The sequence below is a fragment of the Schistocerca americana genome, chromosome 7 (genome assembly GCF_021461395.2).
Source record: "Schistocerca americana isolate TAMUIC-IGC-003095 chromosome 7, iqSchAmer2.1, whole genome shotgun sequence".
Lineage (NCBI taxonomy): Eukaryota > Metazoa > Arthropoda > Insecta > Orthoptera > Acrididae > Schistocerca > Schistocerca americana.
The window spans coordinates 175,085,319-175,107,295 of NC_060125.1; the positions used below are offsets into that span (position 1 = coordinate 175,085,319).

General features: G+C 37.9%; 1 protein-coding gene across 1 annotated transcript in view; it reads left to right on the forward strand.

Annotated features, from left to right (window-relative positions):
• Positions 1-21,977, forward strand: part of LOC124621800 (dmX-like protein 2) — a 351,417-nt gene that overhangs the window by 112,439 nt on the left and 217,001 nt on the right. The window contains exons 13-17 of the mRNA XM_047147237.1: positions 7,219-7,410; positions 12,708-12,853; positions 12,990-13,134; positions 14,735-14,884; positions 18,441-18,705. Of these exons, the coding sequence (XP_047003193.1) occupies positions 7,219-7,410; positions 12,708-12,853; positions 12,990-13,134; positions 14,735-14,884; positions 18,441-18,705 (898 nt within the window). The remainder of the gene's footprint in view (positions 1-7,218; positions 7,411-12,707; positions 12,854-12,989; positions 13,135-14,734; positions 14,885-18,440; positions 18,706-21,977) is intronic.

Sequence of the window (21,977 nt, forward strand, 5' to 3'; positions counted from 1 at the left end):
AATATATTTGTTACTTGGGGGGGGGGGGGGGGGGGGGATGAATTCACTTTGCTCCTGTCGACCCAGACATTCATCTGACTGATCAGCTGTGGGGACAAACAACGTAAACACTTGAGCTATAGAAGAGTAGTATATCCTCATGTCCTCAATTTAAAGGGTCTACAAGATCTTTGCAACAACAAGACACTACGATAAAGCGTGCACTAAAAAAGGCTTTGGTGGTATCGTGACAGGAAAATGTAATTATCTGTAGGTGGCATTTGATATGAGTGCATGAGTGACTTGTTGAGTGTGAAGCCTTTCTGTGACAATATGGGATGCATAATGGTTCCTTATAATGTGGACCATATAATGCAGAATGGTTTGCTGTAACACTGGACATGTGACTTCTGGACGTCAACACCAAGTGAGACGGTGCAGTGGAAAGACAGTAGACTTGCCTTCAGAAGGAGTGAGTTTCAGTTCCTGGTCTGACGATCCAGATTTAAATTTTTACTGGTTTCCTTAAATAGTTTAAGGCAGATGGTAGGGTGCTTCCATTAAAAAGGATGTGGCCAATTTCCTGCCTCAGTCAGTGTTTTTATGTCCTGTTTAATGACATTATCTTCCTTACTTCTGAGGGTACACAGTGATCTGTAACAGAGATGTTAGGGCTACAGAGTGTTCCACTTAGCGTCCTTAGCACATTTTTCATGTTGCACATAAACAGCGATCAGCCAGATCAGTATGTCCACCTTTGGCATAGATACCAGCAGTGCCGCTTCATGGCATGGAAACAGTGAGGCCTTGGTAGGTTGGTGGAGGGAGTTGGCACCACATCTGCTCACACACACACACACACACACACACACACACACACACACGCACGTCACTTAATTCCTGTAAATTCCAGGTAGTGGGAATGAGCTCTGATGCCATGTTCAATCACATCGATTGGGTTCAGATCTGATGAGTTGGGGGGGGGGGGGGGGGGCAGCACATCAATTAAAACTTGCCACTGTGTTCCTCGAACCATTCCATCACTCTCCTGGCCTTGTGACTTGCCACATTATCTTGTTTGGGGAAAAAAAAAAAAAAAAAAAAGAAACCACTGCCATCAGGTAACACAGGAAAATGATTGTCATGCAGGAGTGTACGTGGTCTGAAACCAGTGCACTATGGCACTGAAACCAGTGTCATGGTGCCTTGCATGAGCTCCACTGGATGCATGGATGCTTAAGGGAATGTTCCCCAGAGCATAATGGAGCCACCATCAGCTTGACTCCATCCTGCAGTAGAGGAGTTGAGTAGCTCATCCCCTGGAAGACAATGAGTTCACACTCTCCCATTGGCATAATGAAGAACGTATCAGGATTCGTCAGACTATGTAGTGCCCTGCCACTGCATCAACATCCAGTGCCAGTGGTTGCATGCCCGTTTCAGTCATAGTTGCGAATGTTCTAGTGTTAACATTAGAACTGCATGGGTCGTCAGTGTGGAGGCTGATCGTTAGGAGTGTTCGGTGTACTGTGTGTTCAAAAAAATTTCTTTAATCTGCCAAGCATTAAATTCTGATGTTAGTTCTGTCACATTTCACCACCTATCCCGTTTTACCAGTTTGCCCAGCCTATGACATCCGACATCTGTAATGGAGAATAGTCACCCAAACCCATGACATCTGGATGTGGTTTTACCTTGGTTTCGCCACGTGTTGAAAACACTCACCACAGCACTCTTCAAACACCTGACAGGTCATACAGTTTCTGAAGTGCTTGTGCCAAGCCTCCACGCCATCACAATATGCCCTCGGTCAACTTGTGAACAGCATGTGTGAATCACTCTCCTTGTTGAAGAACTCATCTGTCAAAAGGGCAGTACCCCACTACTTCCAGGTTCTTTCATGCTGTGAAAGACACCACATTCGCTGATCCATGTGGTACTTCTTTGCAAGAGAAATGAATGTGACAGGTTTCCAAATACAGAGCAGAGCCTCTCAGAGATTACAATATATAGTCTAATGGGAGGGATATGAACCTTAAATCTTTGGTGAGGTGAAACATTTTAAATTTCTAAGGCTGAAACTAGATGGAAAGCTTTCTTCAAGCTTGAAATCCAGAAAGCTATCATTCTAAGTTAATGCCATGTTTCTTGTCTCCTAAAAAATCTTTGACACTGTTCTGAACTGACATTTAGTTAAGAGATGATCGATTCTGGTGAGACTGCCACAGCATACGGCCGCTGCTCGATTTCGAAAAATGTCATGCACTATTATCTGTTAGCCCCACTCATCTCAAATGATAAAGACCAGGATGACGTGTGCCCCCAAATATAATCATCATCATTGCTATTGCTGAGTTAGTATTTCACAGTCTACTGGTATCATTTTGTACATGACGAAATATAGTTTGAGCACTTAATGTTTAAAATGTGGCATGCAGGCAGCTGCTTTTCTTACGAATACATTCCATATCTCGTAATGAACATCCATAAAGTCAGAAATATATCTAGTACACTGCAGAATTCTTCTGTTATATCAGTAATCCCTTGTCTCTCCAGATTCAGGCTGTCATTGATTGCAAAGAAGTCTTTATTAATTGGATGTAGTTTGATCATAAGATATGTAACAAAAAGTTTTGAATAAGTGAAGTGAAGGGGAGAAAGGGATGCAGTGTGAACTCAATATACATCAGTTTTCCACCATGTCAGTGATCCACACAAGAAACAATTGAAAATATACCATGCAGTAAGTTGTGTGTCATCACTTGTATCAACATTAACATCATTTGGACTCAAAACCAGTGTTAGTTCCTTCTTAACACTGCAAGAACTGATAAACGTAGATTGTCTCTCATGGGGGATTTCCACTTACATTATTCATAGACCTCCTCGGGTTTCTCTCGTTTGGAGTCACGAGAGATTGCAGCTCAGGGGTTTTGTCTTTGACTTTTTCTGTTGCATATTTCTTGACAGTGCTTTGTGATGGCCTCATTTGCCCTGGACATACATGAAACAACATAGCATATTGGATTCCTTTGTGGGAGTGGAGCATTCAAATCCCCTTCCAGACATCTGGCATGTGGTTTTCCATGATTCCCATAAATTACTTGAAGTGACTGCCAGGATAGTTCCTTTGAAAGGGCCATGGTAATTATGATGCCTTGTTCATGTCAAATTGGAGCTTGGGCTCATTCACCAGTAATCTTATTCTTATGGCAAGTTAAACCCTAATTTTCCATCATTTTGCTCTGAATAGCTCTTGTGTGTACCAAGACATGAAAGCAGTTACTGAATCTGTTGGGCCCGTTTGGAGGACATGCGAGGTTCATTTCTTGATTTTATGAAATTATTAATCTGCTAGATGAAAGCATACCATTTCATGAATTAAATATGAAAATTTGTCACATTGATTATTCTTAGATAAGTGGTTATCCACTGAAGGATTTATATCAAAACCGTAATATTCACCTGTCAGGGAAGGTAGTAGTGATACTGTACACCAGTGGAACTTAATAGAAAGTAGAAGAATTGTCAGCTGTAGAACACACATCTGAATGGCAGGTTAGATTCCACGTAAGTAGATGTTTTTGTTGTGCTGTAGTGGCAGGTAAAGTCCACATTAAATTGGCAATCCACTGTATTTGACTGGATGAATTCGAAGATCAGCTGAAGGCTGGAGCATACCACCCCCAATAGGACCACAGTCAGTAAAACACTGTGGTGTTCAAACCAACCTTTTGATTGAGTTAATGATAGTTCTACTTTTTCCCCTTGTCCATTGAACTAATGATGTTTTTACTGACTAGCAAATGGAAGTTGCAAAATCAATACTCTGACCTCACTAACATTATGTTCCTGTAGTACAGGAGCTAATATATTGAGCAACTTGGCCAGAAGTCTAGAAGTGACACTGGTATTATTTAATATCTCCCAAGACTTTCTCAACATTACAGGAATATTAACAAGGAAGGGTGAATCACCAAGATGTTATTACAACAGTGAGAATTACTCGTGCAAAATGTATGATTATGAAAGGTTTTTTAAAAAATATTTTTTACGTTATTGTCACGTATATCCTACCTGAAACAGGAAGAGTGAACATTCAGCTTGCATAAGACACATGTAGATTAGCCATAGTCATAGTTTCACATGTTATTTATTGCACATGAAGTAATTACATTGCTGCTAATGTAGTAAAATATGATCATTGTGATTTAGTTGTCATGTGGAGAATAGCTTTGGTAATACCATCTCAAAAATATTGAAAAAATTAGTTGAAGATTACTGTGGGAGTACTACGTTTGTAGTTAATAACAAATTTAGGATTCTATACGACTTTTGCACAATGCTCACAAGTTTCACATTCATGCTTTGGCAACTTAACTCTCAGTAAATCACTGAAAGTTACAGTCTAGTGCAACTGATTCAGCTGCTGTTTAATCAGTATCCTGGCATGCACATGATGAATGTATTTCTTAACAATAGTAAATAACAGCTGAAAAAAAACCTAGTGTGCAATCATTTGTTTTATTATGAAAAAGGGGGGAGGATATTGTCTTATCCAGGGTACTTAGTTAATGGCAAGCAGCTTCTGAGAATAGATGGTTCGAGTCACTTTGATTTGTAAAGCTGTCAACACCTAATGATGACTGACAGTTGATAGACTTAGGAGATACTTGACTTAACAACGGCTATTCAGGACGTAAAGTGACATTGCTGCGAGTCTTCTATGATGAGGAAGATGCTTGTAAGGGAGGTAGTATGTTCACCACTTGATTGTGTGGCACAAGCAGATCACACAGTTGTACAAGAAGTCAGAGGATTCCTTTCATTTGTAGCCAAGTGGAGGATATTAACCAGAGCCTGATAGTAGTAGTTGGATGTTTTTGGATCTACACTACCCTATTTAGAACTCTGAGGTAGCAGAGAAAGCTGCACCACAGATACAAAGAACTCTAACTGTAAACAAGAATAATTTAAATTAAATCAAAAGAACAAACAGGAAGATTAAGTGAGTAGCATTAACGGAATTTAAAACTGTGGTTTATGTGAAAATCTGCCAAAGAACATAAAAGTTTTTCGAACCACATACAAAGGCCGTAAGCTGAGTGAGATCACTTATGCCGTACTAAACTGCGAAACCACTAGATCAAGGCATGTTAACCTAATGGAATTCATTTAGAGCATACTGAATACGTAGGTAGCAGAGTTGACCACTGTTCTTCCTACCACATACAGTAGAGCACTTCAGCAACAATACATTTTGTATGACTGAAAGGGAGTTTACTCTCATTGTTAAGTGGGATAGTACGAAGAACTGCGGACTTCTACCACTGATTCCAGCTTACGATAATTTTTTGTTTTTTGTTTTTTAGCACATGTGGGAATCACATATAATCAGAAGTAAAGAGATGAATTCACCTCTAAGTGCATGTACAGTTTCCAAAAAATGGGTTATAAGAGTAAAAAAAAAAATGACAGTTTTTAATTAATATCTTCTCACTTATTGCGTAACTCGTTTATTGGTACAATATATTGGGGTACATGTGTCGCTTAAGAGACATGAAAAAACAAGTCCATCATAGGAACCCTCACCTCAGGCCCAGCAACATCTGTTGAATACAAATAATCTTTGTGACAACAGATTAAAATTGGGTGTTAGTCCACAAAACCAAACAAAAATAGTTCATGATGGAAATTAATATAAGCGTTAGTTCCTGATAGAAATTAACAAGCAGGAGTTCCTACCTGAATTTGATATAAGTCCAAGCATGCATATTGAAATTATAATACTAAACAAAATTCCACTTAAGCCTGACAATGGTGGAAACCATACGCCGATCAGAGTGCGACGCAACTCAGCACCAATCTAGATTAGATCGCCGGTCGGAGTGGCCGAGCGGTTCTAGGCGCTACAGTCTGGAACCGCGCGACCGCTACGGTCGCAGGTTCGAATTGCCTTGGGCATGGATGTGTGTGACGTCCTTAGGTTAGTTAGGTTTAAGTAGTTCTAAGTTCTAGGGGACTAATGACCTGAGAAGTTAAGTCCCATAGTGCTCAGAGCCATTTGAACCATTTAGATTAGATCAGTCTAGTTAAACAGCAGCTACACTCATCATTCACTTTGGTGAATTTGGGGAATAGCAACTGGGAGTGCATCAGCTGCCAGGCAGCCTTATATTTGCTCATCATAGAAGTTCACTTGAATGGGCTGCAGCATCATCAGCTTTCTCGCCGCAGGCACCCTTGTTGAATGTATGTGATGTTATGCATACCGATTCATCTGTACCTTCCGTTTGCACATTTAGCAGGGTTACTAAATATATGAAACAATCTTAGAATTTGAAATTGACATAATCTAAATGATATCCATTTTGCTGTTCACTCTTGGAGTCTCCTGCTGAATAAAAATGTGGCAGAGATTTCCTGGTGTGGTGCTTTTTTCTTCGTCCAGTGTACGTGGTTTGTTTATGTAAATCTGTGACTTAAAAATCATACATGCTGAGATCTATGCAATGTGCAGGCAAAGTAATGCCACCACTATGAGAATTAGGTGACCAATGAATTTAATCCTCAAAGAATTAATCAAAAATTTAGATGTTTGGGTACTACTCCGCAGTCTCTATAACTATTCATCCACAATTTCTCTCAAAGAAATAGGAGCCAACTACACACATCTTAATAACTCCACACCACATTCTCTTCAGAGTTTTTGTCTGATGAACAGCAGAAGTTATAATTGTCAACATAACCAAATGAACTGTAATGGTCTTTAAGGCTCATCACGAGAAATAATCTTTTCACAATCATAAGCAAATGGTTGACATACTATCTCCTCCACACGCACAGCCCTCATTATGTAAGACTCACAGCATTGCCCTCTTGATATAAGTCAAGTAATTTCTCCTTAGTATCTTGTAAACTGAATTTAAATGAACATGATGTGTACGTCATCATTACTCAAGGATGACGTTTATCTGTCTTGATTTGGAAAAAGTGTATTTTGCATTTAAATGGTTTAGTTTACATCAATACTAAGGAAAAAAATAATTTATATTTCCTTGGAATCTTATGATGATACAAGGAAAATCACAAATTGATGGTTTCATTGTACCAGTAAATAAATATTTTAGTCTGTTGGTAATTGTTGTACGTATACCAAAACATAATTTACCTACATTTTTATACATATATACTGTGTGTGTAACAAACAGGAAAGAATGTCTTTTTTTCTGCTTACAGGTTCTGAGTATTGGGCACTCATCACGAGTATCTGGTCATCGTTTCAGGGTGAATGATATAACCTGTCATCCTGTATTACCTCTTTTGCTTACGACATCCCATCACAATATTGCTGATGTTAATTCTCCACCAACTGTTTCTGAGGCACCACCATCACCAACATCAAAGCCTAAGGAAGCTTATACCTACACAGTATGTTTCAAAATATAGTTTTGATTATGTTAGTTAGTGTACTTTATATTGCTGTTATTAACATGTGACTCATCAGGCACATGCTATAACCCAGAACATGTACTACATGTTATTGTTCTGGATGTTGGTGATTCTTCTCCTTTATTGATAGTTTTGTAGAGCGTATTTAAAATGAATAATGCAAAATAATCCTCAGTCAAAATGTGATAAGTGATAACCTACTTTATGCTATGTATCTTACTGATACATTGAACAGGTAATGACATGAAGCTCCCACACAGGGAACAGTCGTATTACTGAAGCAACTTAGAGTTCAGAAGAGTTGCATGAGGATTTGTAGTGAAGGTGCATTGAATGATCACTGGGTAGAATGAATAGCATAAATCACTGACACTGTCTTGAGTAAGACAACAATAATGAATAACAAGACAGAGTCTGCCAGTTTTACAGGAATGTTGTTTCAAGAAATGGGGGGGGGGGGGGGGGGGGGAATGATAGGACTATCATCACGGAGGATAGCAAGTCTTGAGCATAGGCAGTGTATTGATATAATTCTGTTTATATTTAGTAAGAAATTCCTTTGCAGCAAAGTATATATTTCCACAAAGATAACTCATAATTTTTGCTCTAATGCATGTAGCTGAGATGTTGAATAAATTTATTACATTACACATATACCAACTCTCTATTCCATCTACATACTACTATTCCTGTTCATATTGCTGTTACTGTTACTCTGTTTATCTCCTTCGATATTCTGTGGCCTCAACTTTGTTTTTGATGCCCCGTCATATGCACCCAATTCTTCTTTGTAGTTTGTTTCTCTTTCGTTTTTGCATTTTCATCATATGTCAAGATAGCTGTAATGTTGAAAGCATGTCAGGGCAGAGTGCAGTTCACAATTCTGTCCAACCATCTGTTGTTTGGTCTCCTGTATTTTCTCCAATCGTGCTTAAGACAAATGCTGGAATGCTTTCTTTGAAAAGGGCACACCACGTTCTCTTTGCATCCTTGTGAAATTCAAGCTCTTACTACACTCCTGTTCACCTCACATCAGCAGAAAGCTAAACCCTATATTTCTTCCTTTTTAACTTTCGTTTCTTTTATGACACAAATTTCCTTTTTTGGCTGTTGCCTACATTAATACCTTATTAGTTCTTTAGAAAGGCAGCCTATTTCTTTTTATGTTCCTTGAAATCAGTGAGTAATAGTATCCTAATGTTTTTGTTGTTGACAGATTCTGAAGCCTTGGGCAAAATAGAAATCTAGCAGGTCTGTGTACTAAAATTTTATACAACCTGCTGTTTCTTTTGAAATACTTTATATCTTTCTAACTTTCATATTTTTCCCATTTAAATCTTTCTAATACTGTATAAGAAACCTTAATTCAGAAAGTCTCAGATTCATTACCACTTGTGTATGTGGATAAAGCTATATTTAAACTCCATTCGTCCAGTGATTCCACTGTTCCTAGAAACATTTACCATTAATTTGAATGATTTGATGTGTTGATAACCACTCAGTACTGTTGTTAGGCAATTGAAATACAGGTTTCTCCATTGGCACTCACTTCACTATGACAGAACCTTCAATATAAGAGATTATTTCCTGGCAAAATAATTTGATTGTTTTAGAGCATGTTTTTTGTCTTTAGTGCATATTTTAAGTATATTTGAATGTAAGCTTTTAATCATTCGTATGTTGTCACAGAAGCCATACACTGGGGAGCAGACAGGCTTAAAAAATATGCTTGTTATAGATTCCCATGGCCTTTTCTTTTTTCAGTCCATACTGTAAAAATCTAATTTTAGCTTAAAGATGGCATATCCCATAACACTGAAACAGGTTGTAGTAGTATCAGACCTATCACTGTACAAAACACAAATGAAAAATACAGTGCTTCAGAGTAGCACTGTCTATCAGTAAAATGCATTGATTGATCTTTTTAATAGTATTTCCTGTGGGTTTTGAGCAGTCATTGTGACACTGATTTAACATTTGTGAAGTACAGGTTTATCTACTCAAATTCGAGTAGGGGTACTGCAAGAGTAGACACAAAGCCAACACGCACCACAGTAGTACAGATTTATATGCCAACTATAGTGCAATCCATGAATGATAGCGGTTCGTGCAGGTCAAGACAAGGACAGGAATCACATAGTTGGCAGTTCCAAGCGACAGTTGTGGTCCGCGCATACATGTGCTTTGTGCTTTGTGAAAGCATTTATCCCATAAATTATCTCTCTCGCTTGCTTATGTAGAATTTGTCACTTACTACCACCATCACCCATGACAACTCGCAACAAATGGAATAAAAATTCACTGAATAACTTGCTGTGATCACGTTAAACAGTCGCACAGCATACAACATTCACAACAGAGCACTCGGTACAGTTTTGAATGCTCATTGGCTGTCAGAAAATGCATGACGTAGATGCACAGAACAAGCCCAAATTCAACCATCATTGTTTGTAACTCCAGCTATAGCTCCACATATGAGAAATAAATTGAAAGAATTAACACTTTAACTGCTCTGGACGTGTTAACGTGCACACTTTTGTACCTGTCTCTGTGTGCGCACTAAACACGTTCAGAGCACACATGGACAGGTACAAAGACACACGTGTTAACATGTCCAGAGCAGTTAAAGGGTTAATGATGAGATAAAGGAAATTATTGAGATTGTTAAAGAAGATGGAAATTTAATTGGATTGGGGAACTGGGATTCAATAGGACAAAAAGGAAGTACCGGCAAAATAGTAGAACATGGACTGGGGGGAGGAATGTGAGAGGAAGTTGCATAGTAAATTGTGCTTCACTATCACTTGGTTTAATAATCATGAAAGATGGTTATGTACGTGGAAGACAGATGCAGAAACAGGAAGATTTCAGACAGGTCACACAGTGGTAAGACAGAGATTTCGAAATAAGGGTTTAAACTGTAGCTATTGGCTTAATTTCATATGCAGCAACATATGATGTAATATGCACCAAATGCAAAATCATAGCAACCTCTATTTTTCATTGTAAACTTTTTCAAATTTTGGGTAGTTTCTTGCTTAAATGAAAATATCACAATGTGATCATTAACGAAGTGATGGGTGAGTCATCATGAAGCTGACGTATAAGCTATAAGTAATGCAAAAATTAATTTTTTCTGAATAGTTTCTGTAAAACATTTGGGAAAGATTGCAGGGCCTGTGCCTCGATTCTACTGTTGCTGATTGGCCAAAAGCCGCCGCGCAATCTCGGCTTCCCCTTCCAAACAAATGAATGAACTTGCCCATTGCTTTACACGAGATAATGGTTACTGTGCATCAGCCACTGTATCCTGCTTAGGCTCCCTGTATGAATTGAATTGCCAGTCAATCATGTATAAGTAGACAAGACCTAGTATAAATCCCTGGATGACAAAGAAGATATTGAAGTTACTTGATGAAAGGAGAAAATATAAGAATGAAGTAGGTGAAAGAGAGATTGACAGAAAGTGCAAAATGACTAAGCAGAAGTAGCTAGAGGAGAGATGCAAGGCTGTAGAAGCATGCATAATGAGGGAAAAGATAGATGTTACCTATGTATAAATTAGAGACATTTTGGTTAAGAGAGAAGCAGCAGTATGAATGTCAACAGTTCAAATGGCAAACCAGTACCAAGCAAAGAAATCAGTGCTCAAAGCTGAAGGAACATATAGAGTGTATAAGGGAACAAACATGAGGACAATATTATAGAAAGAGAAGAGCAAGTAGGTGAAGATGAGCTGGGAGATAAGATACTGTGAGAAGAATTTGACAGAGTACTGAAAGATCTAAGTGGAAGCAGGACCCTTTAAGTAGATGAAATTCCCTGAGAACTGTTGAGATTCTTACAGGAGCCATCCATGGCAAAATTGTTCCACCTGGTATGCTAGAAATGTAAGACGGGTAAAATACCCTGCGATATCAGGAATAATGTAACATTTCCAATTATAAAGGAAGCAGATGGTGACAGGTGTGAGTACTATTGAACCCTGAATTTAAGTCATGATTGCTAAATACTGGCATGAATTATTTATGGAATAGTGGAAAAACTTGTGGAAGCACACCTCGGGAAAGACTGATTTGTATTCCGGAGAAATGTATGAACACAGGAGGCAATACTGACTCTTGACTTATTCTATTGGATGGGTTGAAGAAACACTAATCTATGTTTATATTGTTTGTAAATTTAGAGAAAGCTTTTGAAAATGTGGACTGGATTACACTCTTTTAAACTTTGTAGATAGCGAGGATAAAGTATGGGGAGCAAAAGGTTACATACAAATTATATGGAAATCAGACTGTTGTTGTAATAGTCAAAGGACATGAAAGGAAATCTTTAGTTGAGAAAGTAATTAGACAGATTGTAGCCTATCTTGAATTTGTGTTATGCATGTAGTAAAGGAAACCAAGGAGAAATTTGGATAGGGGATTAAAGTTCAGCTAGAAGAAATAAAAACTTTGAGGATTACCAATGACATTGTGATTCTATAAGAGACAGCAAAAGACTTGGAAGAATAGTTAAACAGAATGGATAGTGTCTTGAGAAGATATGAGACGAACATCAGTTAAAGTAAAACAAGGGTAAGGGAATGTAATAGAATTAAATAAGGTACAGCTGACAGAATTGGATTACGATATAAGACACTAAAAGTAGTAGATGAGTTTAGCTATTTGGACAGCAGAACAACTGATGATGATGATGATGATGATGATGATGATGACCAAAGGAGAGTTAATGTAACATAAAGCCCGGGAGTAGCAAGAAAAGCACTTCTTAAAAGAGGGAAGTTAATATCTAGTACCAATTTAAGTGTTAAAAAGTATGTTCTGAAAGTATCCGTCCGGAATGCAGCATTATGTGGCAGTGAAATGTGAGCAATAAGCAGTTCAGACAAGAGGAGATTAGAAGTTTTTGAATTGTGGAGCTATAAAAGAATGCTGAAGAATAAATGGATAGATTAGCTGAAGAATAAATGGATAGATTAAATAACAACTTAAGAGGTGAAGTGTATTGAAATGGGGGGGGGGGGGGGGGGGGTCGTTTGATGGTATTTTCAGTTTGGTAATGGAAGGAAGTGCAGGGGCAAAATTTTTGAGGGAGACCAAACCTTGAACACAGTAAGAAAGTTCAAATGTATTTAAGCTGGATTGTTTGGTAGAGAAGAAGAAGATGGCAGCAACAGCAGTGACAACAACAAAGTGTGCTTTTAAAATGTTGATGGTGGTAAATTTCTTTTAAGTATATGCTTTTGTTTTTCAGTTGTGCACTCTATTTTTCAGGGTTTCTGCAGTGAATTAATTTTATGGAGGGTTGATGCTGTTGGCCCATTATCTAAAGCAGGTGGTGTTTCTGAATTAGCTCGAATTAATTCACCAGAAATTTCAGCCTTTTCAAATGTTGCTTGGATTCCTACACTACTACCAAGGTGAGCTATATTCAAAAATTAGACAAGTGGGGACACTGCAAGTAAATGTGACATAAATTGTTGCAAGTAAATGTGACATAAATTGTTTGGTTACATTTTTTGATGCTTTATAACCTTGTATTTTGTATTTCTTCAGCACTACTCTTGGAAATCTTTCGAATTCACCAAGTGCCTGTTTTGTGGCATCAGATGGAAAGAGTCTGCGTGTGTACCAGGCTGTAATTGATGCTCGAACATTATTGGCAGAAGTATCGAGTTCTGAGCGTAGAAGCAAGATGATGGTAATGATTTTCTTTAGCAGAGTGTAATGTGTATATTTAGTAACAATGTTAGTGTGAAATATATCTTCTTATAGATTATTGCATATGTAGTATTCACTAGGGAAAGTAAAGTATATTGTTAACTCTTGTGGGTGTAGGCTCTCATCATCAGCCATTTGACATCTGTTGTTGGATAAAAGCCACCCGAATATTTCTCCATGCATTGCAGCCTCCTGCATATATTCTCATATTGCCTGCACACTTCGGTCTCTTTTTATTTACTGGAATACAACAAAGTACTACTTAGCTCACTTGTCATTCATTTGCTTTGCTCCATACCCTGCCCACCTGCCTTCATTTCCATTACAGTCATAATTATGCGTACTTATCAGTTTTTTCCTTGATTCATTTACTTATTTTGCTGTCTTTCCAATTAATTTCTGACATGATTATCACTTCATTGCTTGCTGAGAAAACCACATTGAATGTTCATTAACCCTTAACTCATGAGGTGACTTTTCTGTAACATATGCTACGGGGTGCGGTCTCTGAGACTTCTATCTATAAACCAAGATTTAAGCTGTAAATCATTTGAAAATTTAATTTATGTTATATAACATTTATGGTTACAACTATATAAGTGTTGTTTAAATACTCCTTGTTGATTTTATTGCACTAAATAAAGGCAACGGTACTTTATTTTTCTATCAAGCAAAAATCACATACATTTGTGAAGCTTTTCCAATAGCACACAATACGAACTGTTAGAAACTGAATTTTATGTTCTGAAAAATTATGGTGTCTCTGTAGAAAGCAAATTTTTGTGTAAAACTAATTTCCAGGTTTTAAACGTGCATATAAAAACTGAACTTGATAGCTAGGAAAAGAAAGGCTGGAAAATTAATATTCAGTATTGAGATCCACATCTTTCTTTACCACCACTCAGAATGGATGTAATTTCAACTTAACACTAAGTATTTTGTTGGAGAAACAGTAAGGTCCTCATCACCATTGTCCTGAAGTTCTTCCTCTGAATGTTCCTCTTGTTCGCTAGCAGAATTGTGATCACTGGCTATTGAAAAATCATTGTCTTCTTTATCTACTTCCTTTTCTGTATCATTGACATCATTCTCCAACCACTGAATAAAAATTTCATCGAACTTAAGAGTGTGTAAAACTGTCACATTCTTGCTAACACATTTTGTATTGAACTGACGAAAGCAAGTGCATCGTTCACGAGACATGGTCTAGGAGACTTCATCACATGTCAACAACAATCAAATAAGGTGATAATGCAACTGACAATAATAATTTGTAGGGTTGGTGATTAACATAGTGTAGGGAGTGTATAAAAATATTCCACCATAATTTACCTACGAGAGCAACTAGGAAAATTCTAGCATGGTATGAGAGATCATACCTCTTGAGTTAAGGGTTAAATAGCCAGCAAGATGACTTGCTTCCAGTCATGAGCCATTAAACACACAGCTGAAATAAACTAAACTTATTTTATAAATATGTATGTATAATCATCTTGTTAGTCTTACAATAGCAAGTAATTTAAGGTGATGCTGTTGCATCTGAAACAGTTTATATGAAAGAGCATTTTTTTCGTTTCCAGGATTCAATGATTAGCCTTTCAACTGATACATCTTCGGATGACGGCATAAGACATTCATCTTTACACGACAAAATTAAGATAGTTTCACAGCAGTCGACTGCAAGGCCAGGTTGCATCATTCAGTTGGATCCAATTTCTGATGCTACACATGTATGTTGCTTGTGATAATTTTTGTCATCATATTTAGTATTTAACCATCCCCCTCCCCCTCTTGCCATGCATCCCCTTCTCCATCTCCCATTTTTTCCTCCCCTTTCTCCACCACCCACACCATCCTCCTCTCCATACTAAACTTACCTGTCCAGTTTTCAGATCACAACTTTCCATTATATTTGCTATAATATATGTGGAGCAAGATTTTAAAGTGATAAACAGCGTAATCTAAAAGACACTGAAGCTTGCAGGAATATTGATAAAGAAAAAACGCATCAATTTTGAGCCTGTTGTTATGATACTCACTAGTTGTATAAAGAATAGTCAGTGTAATCCACATCTACTAGTATTAAGTTGTTGTAGATGAATAACATGTGTGGGTTGCTTTTTTTTCTTTGTCTTAGAGAATTGTTTCATTGTTAGTGTTATTGTTCTTTGCTTCTGCTGTTTCATTCTATTTAATCATATTCCTTTCGGTGTTGCACAGTTTTCAACACAGTCTGTATTTTCCTAACCTTACAGTTACAATTTTTATAAGAAAAGCTATCCATGTTAAGCAGTTCAAATATGGTAAAAACAATTTGTACTCAGTAAATTGCACCAGTCCATAGATAGTCCAAAAAGTAACTCCTGAAAACGTAGATTCACAAATTTAACCACTGCACCACTACGTAGTTGCTGATTTCAAAACAAGTGGTCAGTTGTCCTCTGCTTTGGTTAGTCAACACCTATAGGCCTAATTGGTTTCCCAAAACTTCAGTCATGTGTTAACCACTTCTTGAGCCATCTGTAATCTGTGTTTCTCCTATTTCACACCATATCTTACTAGAAAACCTTAATTCATTTTATGTTCACTAAAAATGATTCTACATTGGAGTTACATAAATACTCATGGTACAATCAGGATACCTGTCTTTCGTACGAGTCTTTTTATGGGTCACTAAACACAGCTGTCATCCACAGCCTTTCCTTTCCATGGCTGATTCCCCCCCCCCCCCCCCCCCACCCCCCCCCCCACCCCTCCCCCCCCCCCCTCTCTCTCTCTCTCTCTCTCTCTCTCTCTCTCTCTCTCTCTCTCTCTCTCTCTCTCTCTCTCTCTCTGAGACTTTATAAGGTGAGCTTACATTTATGTAAAAACTTTATTATGGTTTTTGAATGTCTTGTTTGCTTAAGGAGTATTGTCATATTTATAAGTAATGGTTGATAATGCCTGATTAACTGTTGTAGAGATTCCACTTGATGCTTTGCGTCCAGCCTGCACGCAAAGAAAAAAAAAGGATTTATTTTTATTTTTCCCCCTCCATGATGGCTTTCGTAATGTCTCTTACTAACGGATTAGACTGTAACTGTATTATGAAAAGAAAAGTTGCTACTCTCCATGTAGTGGAGATGCTGAGTCACAGATAGGCACAATAAAAAGATTGTCACAAATAAAGCTTTCAGCTAGTAAGACCTTTGTCAAAAATAGATGATGCGCACACACACACACACACACACACACACACACACACACACACACGACTGCAGTCTCAGGCAATTGAAGCCACATTGCTACAGTTGCCTGAGGTGTGGCTTGAGTTGCCTGAGACTACAGTCGTGTGTGTGATTGTGGGGGGATGGGACTGGCTCCATCATCAATTTTTGAGGAAGGCCTTACTGTTTGAAACCTTTATTTGTGACGGATTTTTTGTTGTCCCTATTTGTGACTCAGCGTCTCCGCTATATGGTGAATAGCAACTTTTATTTTCATAATATTGTTACATTCGATCCTGGATTTTCCATTGTTTGATTTTTGCTCAACAGTTTAGATTTATTGATACAGGTTGGGGTCTGCATGTCTTCAAGCAAACTTCTGCAATTCAGTATAAAAATATTTTTTTTTTTTTTTTGCTCTATTGTTTCTGTATCTACTGTAAAGATGCAAATACAGCTTTGGCTTCAGCAGAACAACTAGAAGTCCCTACTAGGAAGGAAAGTCAGTTCTTTATATTCAGAGCTCAGTGACAGGAATGCCCAACTGAGTGTGCACTTACCTATCTATGGTTTTACAGCCATTTGTGTAGCTGTCAAAATACTCTGAGAAATTACAAGCAATGCAGTTCCTCACCAGTTGTTGTGTTCCAGTTTTTTGATGGACAGCAGAAATGTCAGCTGCTGCTGTTATTTTGTTGTATTGGTAATCTGAATTATGATGTATTGCATTCTTTGTAGAATAGGTGAAACACCCTTTAGGTCTATGAAGCTGGGATATAATTCTTGTTTTTGTGCTTTTGAGTCCATTCATTTCCCCACAAGGTGTTCAGAGTTTCTAAATTATTGAGTGGCCAATTGCAAAAAGTCTTTCTCAGGAGGAATTTCAATTAAATGGTGGGCATTTCTGCAGCTTCTGCCAATAATACATGTGTTGATGTAGAAGGTGTGGTTTCCAAGTCATTCCTGCTCAAACTTTCCTGTTGTTCTGCTGAAGAATATGCAACCATACTAGAGTCAAGATCCTTGCGCATATTAACAACGGACTATTATGATATGCTCCTCGCCATATTCTTGTAACTAAGGGAATGACCTTTAGACAAGGACTGATTTTTTTTCAGTGGGTTATTAATATGCCCAGTGATGTGAGTCCTCTCTCATTCCTAGAACTTTAGTCTGACTGTTCATTGGAAAAAGTTGATTTAGTCTCGGGGGTTAGTCCCTTTGGAATCATTCGCTTGTTAACAATTATCTTTCTGGTGGATGAGAGCTATAAACTATCATGTATTGAACGGTTTTCTGTAACATCACTGAACTCATTATTATTTGCACATTCCTTGACAACACTCAGTATGGTGTCTAATGGCAACTAACTAAAACCATACCCATCAAAGGTACTCGACTGGTACTGACGGATTTCCCTCACTGCCTGCCCAGCCCGACCTCATTACCAGACAGCACTGAGTTTACTACATTATTTGCTTTAATGTATGAAAAAAAAAAATCGTGACGTGTACATAACATCATATGGTGATGGGCGACAACAGTGTCAGTGCAAACAGCATTATATGCAGTGATATGGCAGTAGTGATTTCAAAACAAGTGAATATTGGCTCTCAGTCACAGGCAGTCTTGTGTGACTTTTATTGATTCTGCTACTTTCGCCAACCACTGCGCTTATTATCGCCCTGGAGTCTGCAAATAGTGCTCCCATTGTTTCATCAAAAGGTAATAGAAGATATATCTGTGTCAGTGTATTATGATACTTGAATAGCTCTTCACAGCCTAGTTCCCATGTCTGCTGTGTAAATACTTTTTAATGATCATTCCAGGAATGCTGGTCATGAAAGTTATACTACTGAACTTATTTGTAATTTGGAAAGTGAGATAGAAGTACTGGCAGAAGTAAAGCTGTGAAGGCGGGTCGTGAATCGTGTATGAATTACTCAGTCTGTAGAGTAATTGCTCATGAAAAACACAAAAATTCTGGGTCCGAGTTCTGATCCGGCACACAGTTTTAATCTGCCAGGAATTTTCAGAAAATGACTTCACTACATTGTACAATACCAATTTTGCTTCTTAGGACTGGCAAAACACACAATTCCTTCATGTATTCCAAGAGCAGCTAATAACTGGAGAACGTGCTGATGATAAGTCTGGAGCAGCAGGAGATGGTGGAGAGCGTGAGAGTGACATTGGACTCACTGAAGCTCAGCTAGGGGCTATGGTTGACCTTCAGCAGTCTGTTGTGTTTGAAGAGCCATTTTACATTGTCGTTTTGGAACGTACCAACCATGGAACTGTTGTGCACATGTGGCGTCTCGTTATTGCCTCACAGCCTGACATGGGTGAGTGGAATTGATTTTACTTCTCAGGCTCCAATTAAAGCATCAGTCATTTTATTTTATTTGTATAGTTAATGAAAAAACTATTGTGACACATGACTACTATGTGTACTTGAAATAGATATGTATTACCAGCACCAGTGAATTGTGTTCTCTGGATAATAAAGCTACAATGACACTGTCACTATGGAAAAGCAGAAACTATTACATTTGCAGTTAAATAAGCAGGTTCAGCAGAAATAGTCTTCTCTTCCTCTAACCTAATTAATTGTTTGCTGAATTTAAGGAAACCAATATTTTAAAATAGTTAACAAAAAAAACAGCTGTTTGGCATTATCAACACATACAGAACACTGGCAGAAGTAAAAAGTCAACAGCATCAAAAAATTCATGGTGACAGGAGATTTGATTCCAAACCTTAAGATCCGATAGCGCTATTTCTCCCACAAACACACCAGGCCTCACTCAAGCACTATATTGACTTGTGTATGTAAATATAAGGTGATTATATATAAAAACAAAGATGAGGTGACTTACCGAACAAAAGCGCTGGCAGGTCGATAGACACACAAACAAACACAAACATACACACAAAATTCAAGCTTTCGCAACAAACTGTTGTCATTCTTTCCTGATGAGGCAACAGTTTGTTGCGAAAGCTTGAATTTTGTGTGTATGTTTGTGTTTGTTTGTGTGTCTATCGACCTGCCAGCACTTTTGTTCGGTAAGTCACCTCATCTTTGTTTTTATATATAATTTTTCCCACGTGGAATGTTTCCTTCCATTATATAAATATAAGGTGAAAATTCCTTGACCTAGCAGATTGACAGTGTTGAAAACAATGAAACTGTGTTACTGCATTGGTATGTGTTGCACAGTAATGTAAGTCAGCTATAAACTTGATCTGGAGCATAGTTCTTTAAAAAGATGGTCATTTTGTGTGTGTGTGTGTGTGTGTGTGTGTGTGTGTGTGTGTGTCAAAGTAAGTCAGTCAGTCAGTCAGTCATTAATCTCATAACATAAAACCCCAAATTATTTCATTTTTATTATTTTGACTTAAGATCCCAAGTATACTCAGGCAACTTAAGAACAGACTTTCGAAGAAATTAAACCCACTTATATCCAGTTCAGCACTGATAGTTGAGTGTTTGGCCACTAGAGAGATCTGGTACTACATTTGCAGCCTGGCTATCGTGTTTTGGTTGACGGGGCTGCCACAAGGTATCGTCTTTACTATTTGCAGCTTTGGATCATTCAACAACAAAACACATGCTTTCAGACTCTCTCCTGTATTGTTGTTTAGGCAATGCTTAAGAAAATGGATTGCTATAGTGATCCTGAGCTTGAGATTGAATTTAGCAGCTCAGAAAGTGAATAAGAATGTGACATTACTTCATTAGGAACTGAAAGTGATGACAGTTCATCAATTGAGTAACAAGTGCTCACCAGAGGTATGAGATAAATGCATCCACTGTGCTCTTACCAGCTCCTCCAAGATTTATATTCATAAAAAGTCATTGTGAAATATATGGCTGGACTTCATAGCTACACAGGAACTAAAACAGGGACTTTTAGATTTAGGATACTTTAGTCGAAGACCAGTGCACAAGTATACTTGGTATTTTATTATTAGCGATCTTCAAAATTTTGCCACTCGTTATTTTGAGCTTTAAAAGCTCAACAATGGATATTCAAACATGGATCTCCGGCTTTGCGTTGCACCACTGTGACCACACAACCACGACACCGTGGTCCTTGCAATTCGCTTGCTGTTACACAGCTTCAGCTTGGACCATTCACTGTTTCTAAACTGCTTCTTTTTTCACAGTTAAGTACACCATCTTCTGTTGTCAAACTTGATCTGAAGGGGATGCGATTTTCAAAGTAAATACATGACCATGTACACACACACACACACACACACACACACACACACACACACACACCAGTCGACAACAGATGCAAGAAAAATATAACTATTTAATTGTATGGAATTAGCTAACAGATCAAGCCAGAAATCATTACCTGGCAAAGCAGTCCATAGACTCAATCATATTGGGAACTAATGTTGACATGTGACCAGGTATAGCCTCTGTCCAAACTAGTGTGTGTCGTTAGCTTGTAGTATAAGGACAGAAAGAGTTCTGAGCCGCATCACACAACGTCGAGGCTAGCAAGAAAATTTAAGAAAGGTTGTGCTATCCATGGGAATTGATATTAAAAGGTACCAAGACAAATGAATCTAGTTGCAAAACAAGGCATACTATATTAAACAATGGAAAATTCAGGATGGAATGCAACAATATTATGAGAAGGAAAGTTGCTACTCACCATATAGTGGGGATGCTGAGTTGCTACTCAGCATCTCTGCTAAGTGGTGAGTAGCATACTATATTAATTTTTCTAAAAAAAAATGAAGCACCAGAATTGAAGCAGCAAGTGGTTTATTCAGATAAAAGTGGATTCATACACAGCACTTTGAATGAATGTTTCCAGAGTGGTAGTTTGCAAAGAGTATTGCCAAACAAAAGTGGTTGACAGTGTTTCACTGTTGTACTATGTAAGGCATTGTTACATAAATATCTGGAATGTGACAGCACTTCACTTGTAAAAATACTGGAATGTACACCATTAATAACTCCTATCCCAGTTTGTCAACTGTATATACAAAAGTGCTGCCACTTCAGTCCACTTTGCCAGGTAATAATTTCTACTGCTAGAAATCTTAGGCCAGTATTTTATGAGGTGCAACAGGGATTATCCTTATTGTTTACCTTGTAAATGGCAAAACAGTAACTGGTGTGTATTACAAAAGTGTTCTGCACCAATTGTATCAAAAATGTGAGAAAGAAACTTGATTGCAAAAGGTAGAGAAAAAAATTGTTTTTCATAAGCATAGTGTGCCTACCCACAAAAGTGGTTTGGTAATGGGGAACCAAAAATTTTTGCAACTCCAGTTGTTGAAGCGTTCCCTCTATTCACCAAATTTGACATGTCTTATGTCCGCACATTTGCAAGTGGAAAGAGCTTTGTGACTACGAAATATTAGTCCAAAGGAGTAGTTTAGCATTTGTCAATCGATCTTATATAGACCTTCCAGAATTGCACTGCATGGGGGAAATCTACTCGGTGGATAAATGTTAGACAAATACTTGGCCTAAGAGATAACTACCAGAAATTTTTTTTTTAACTCGCACACTTTCACTTCCAAGTGAAGACATATTCATCTTGCCATTATATGGGATAAGAGTGTCAGCTTCTTATTTTATGGAAGA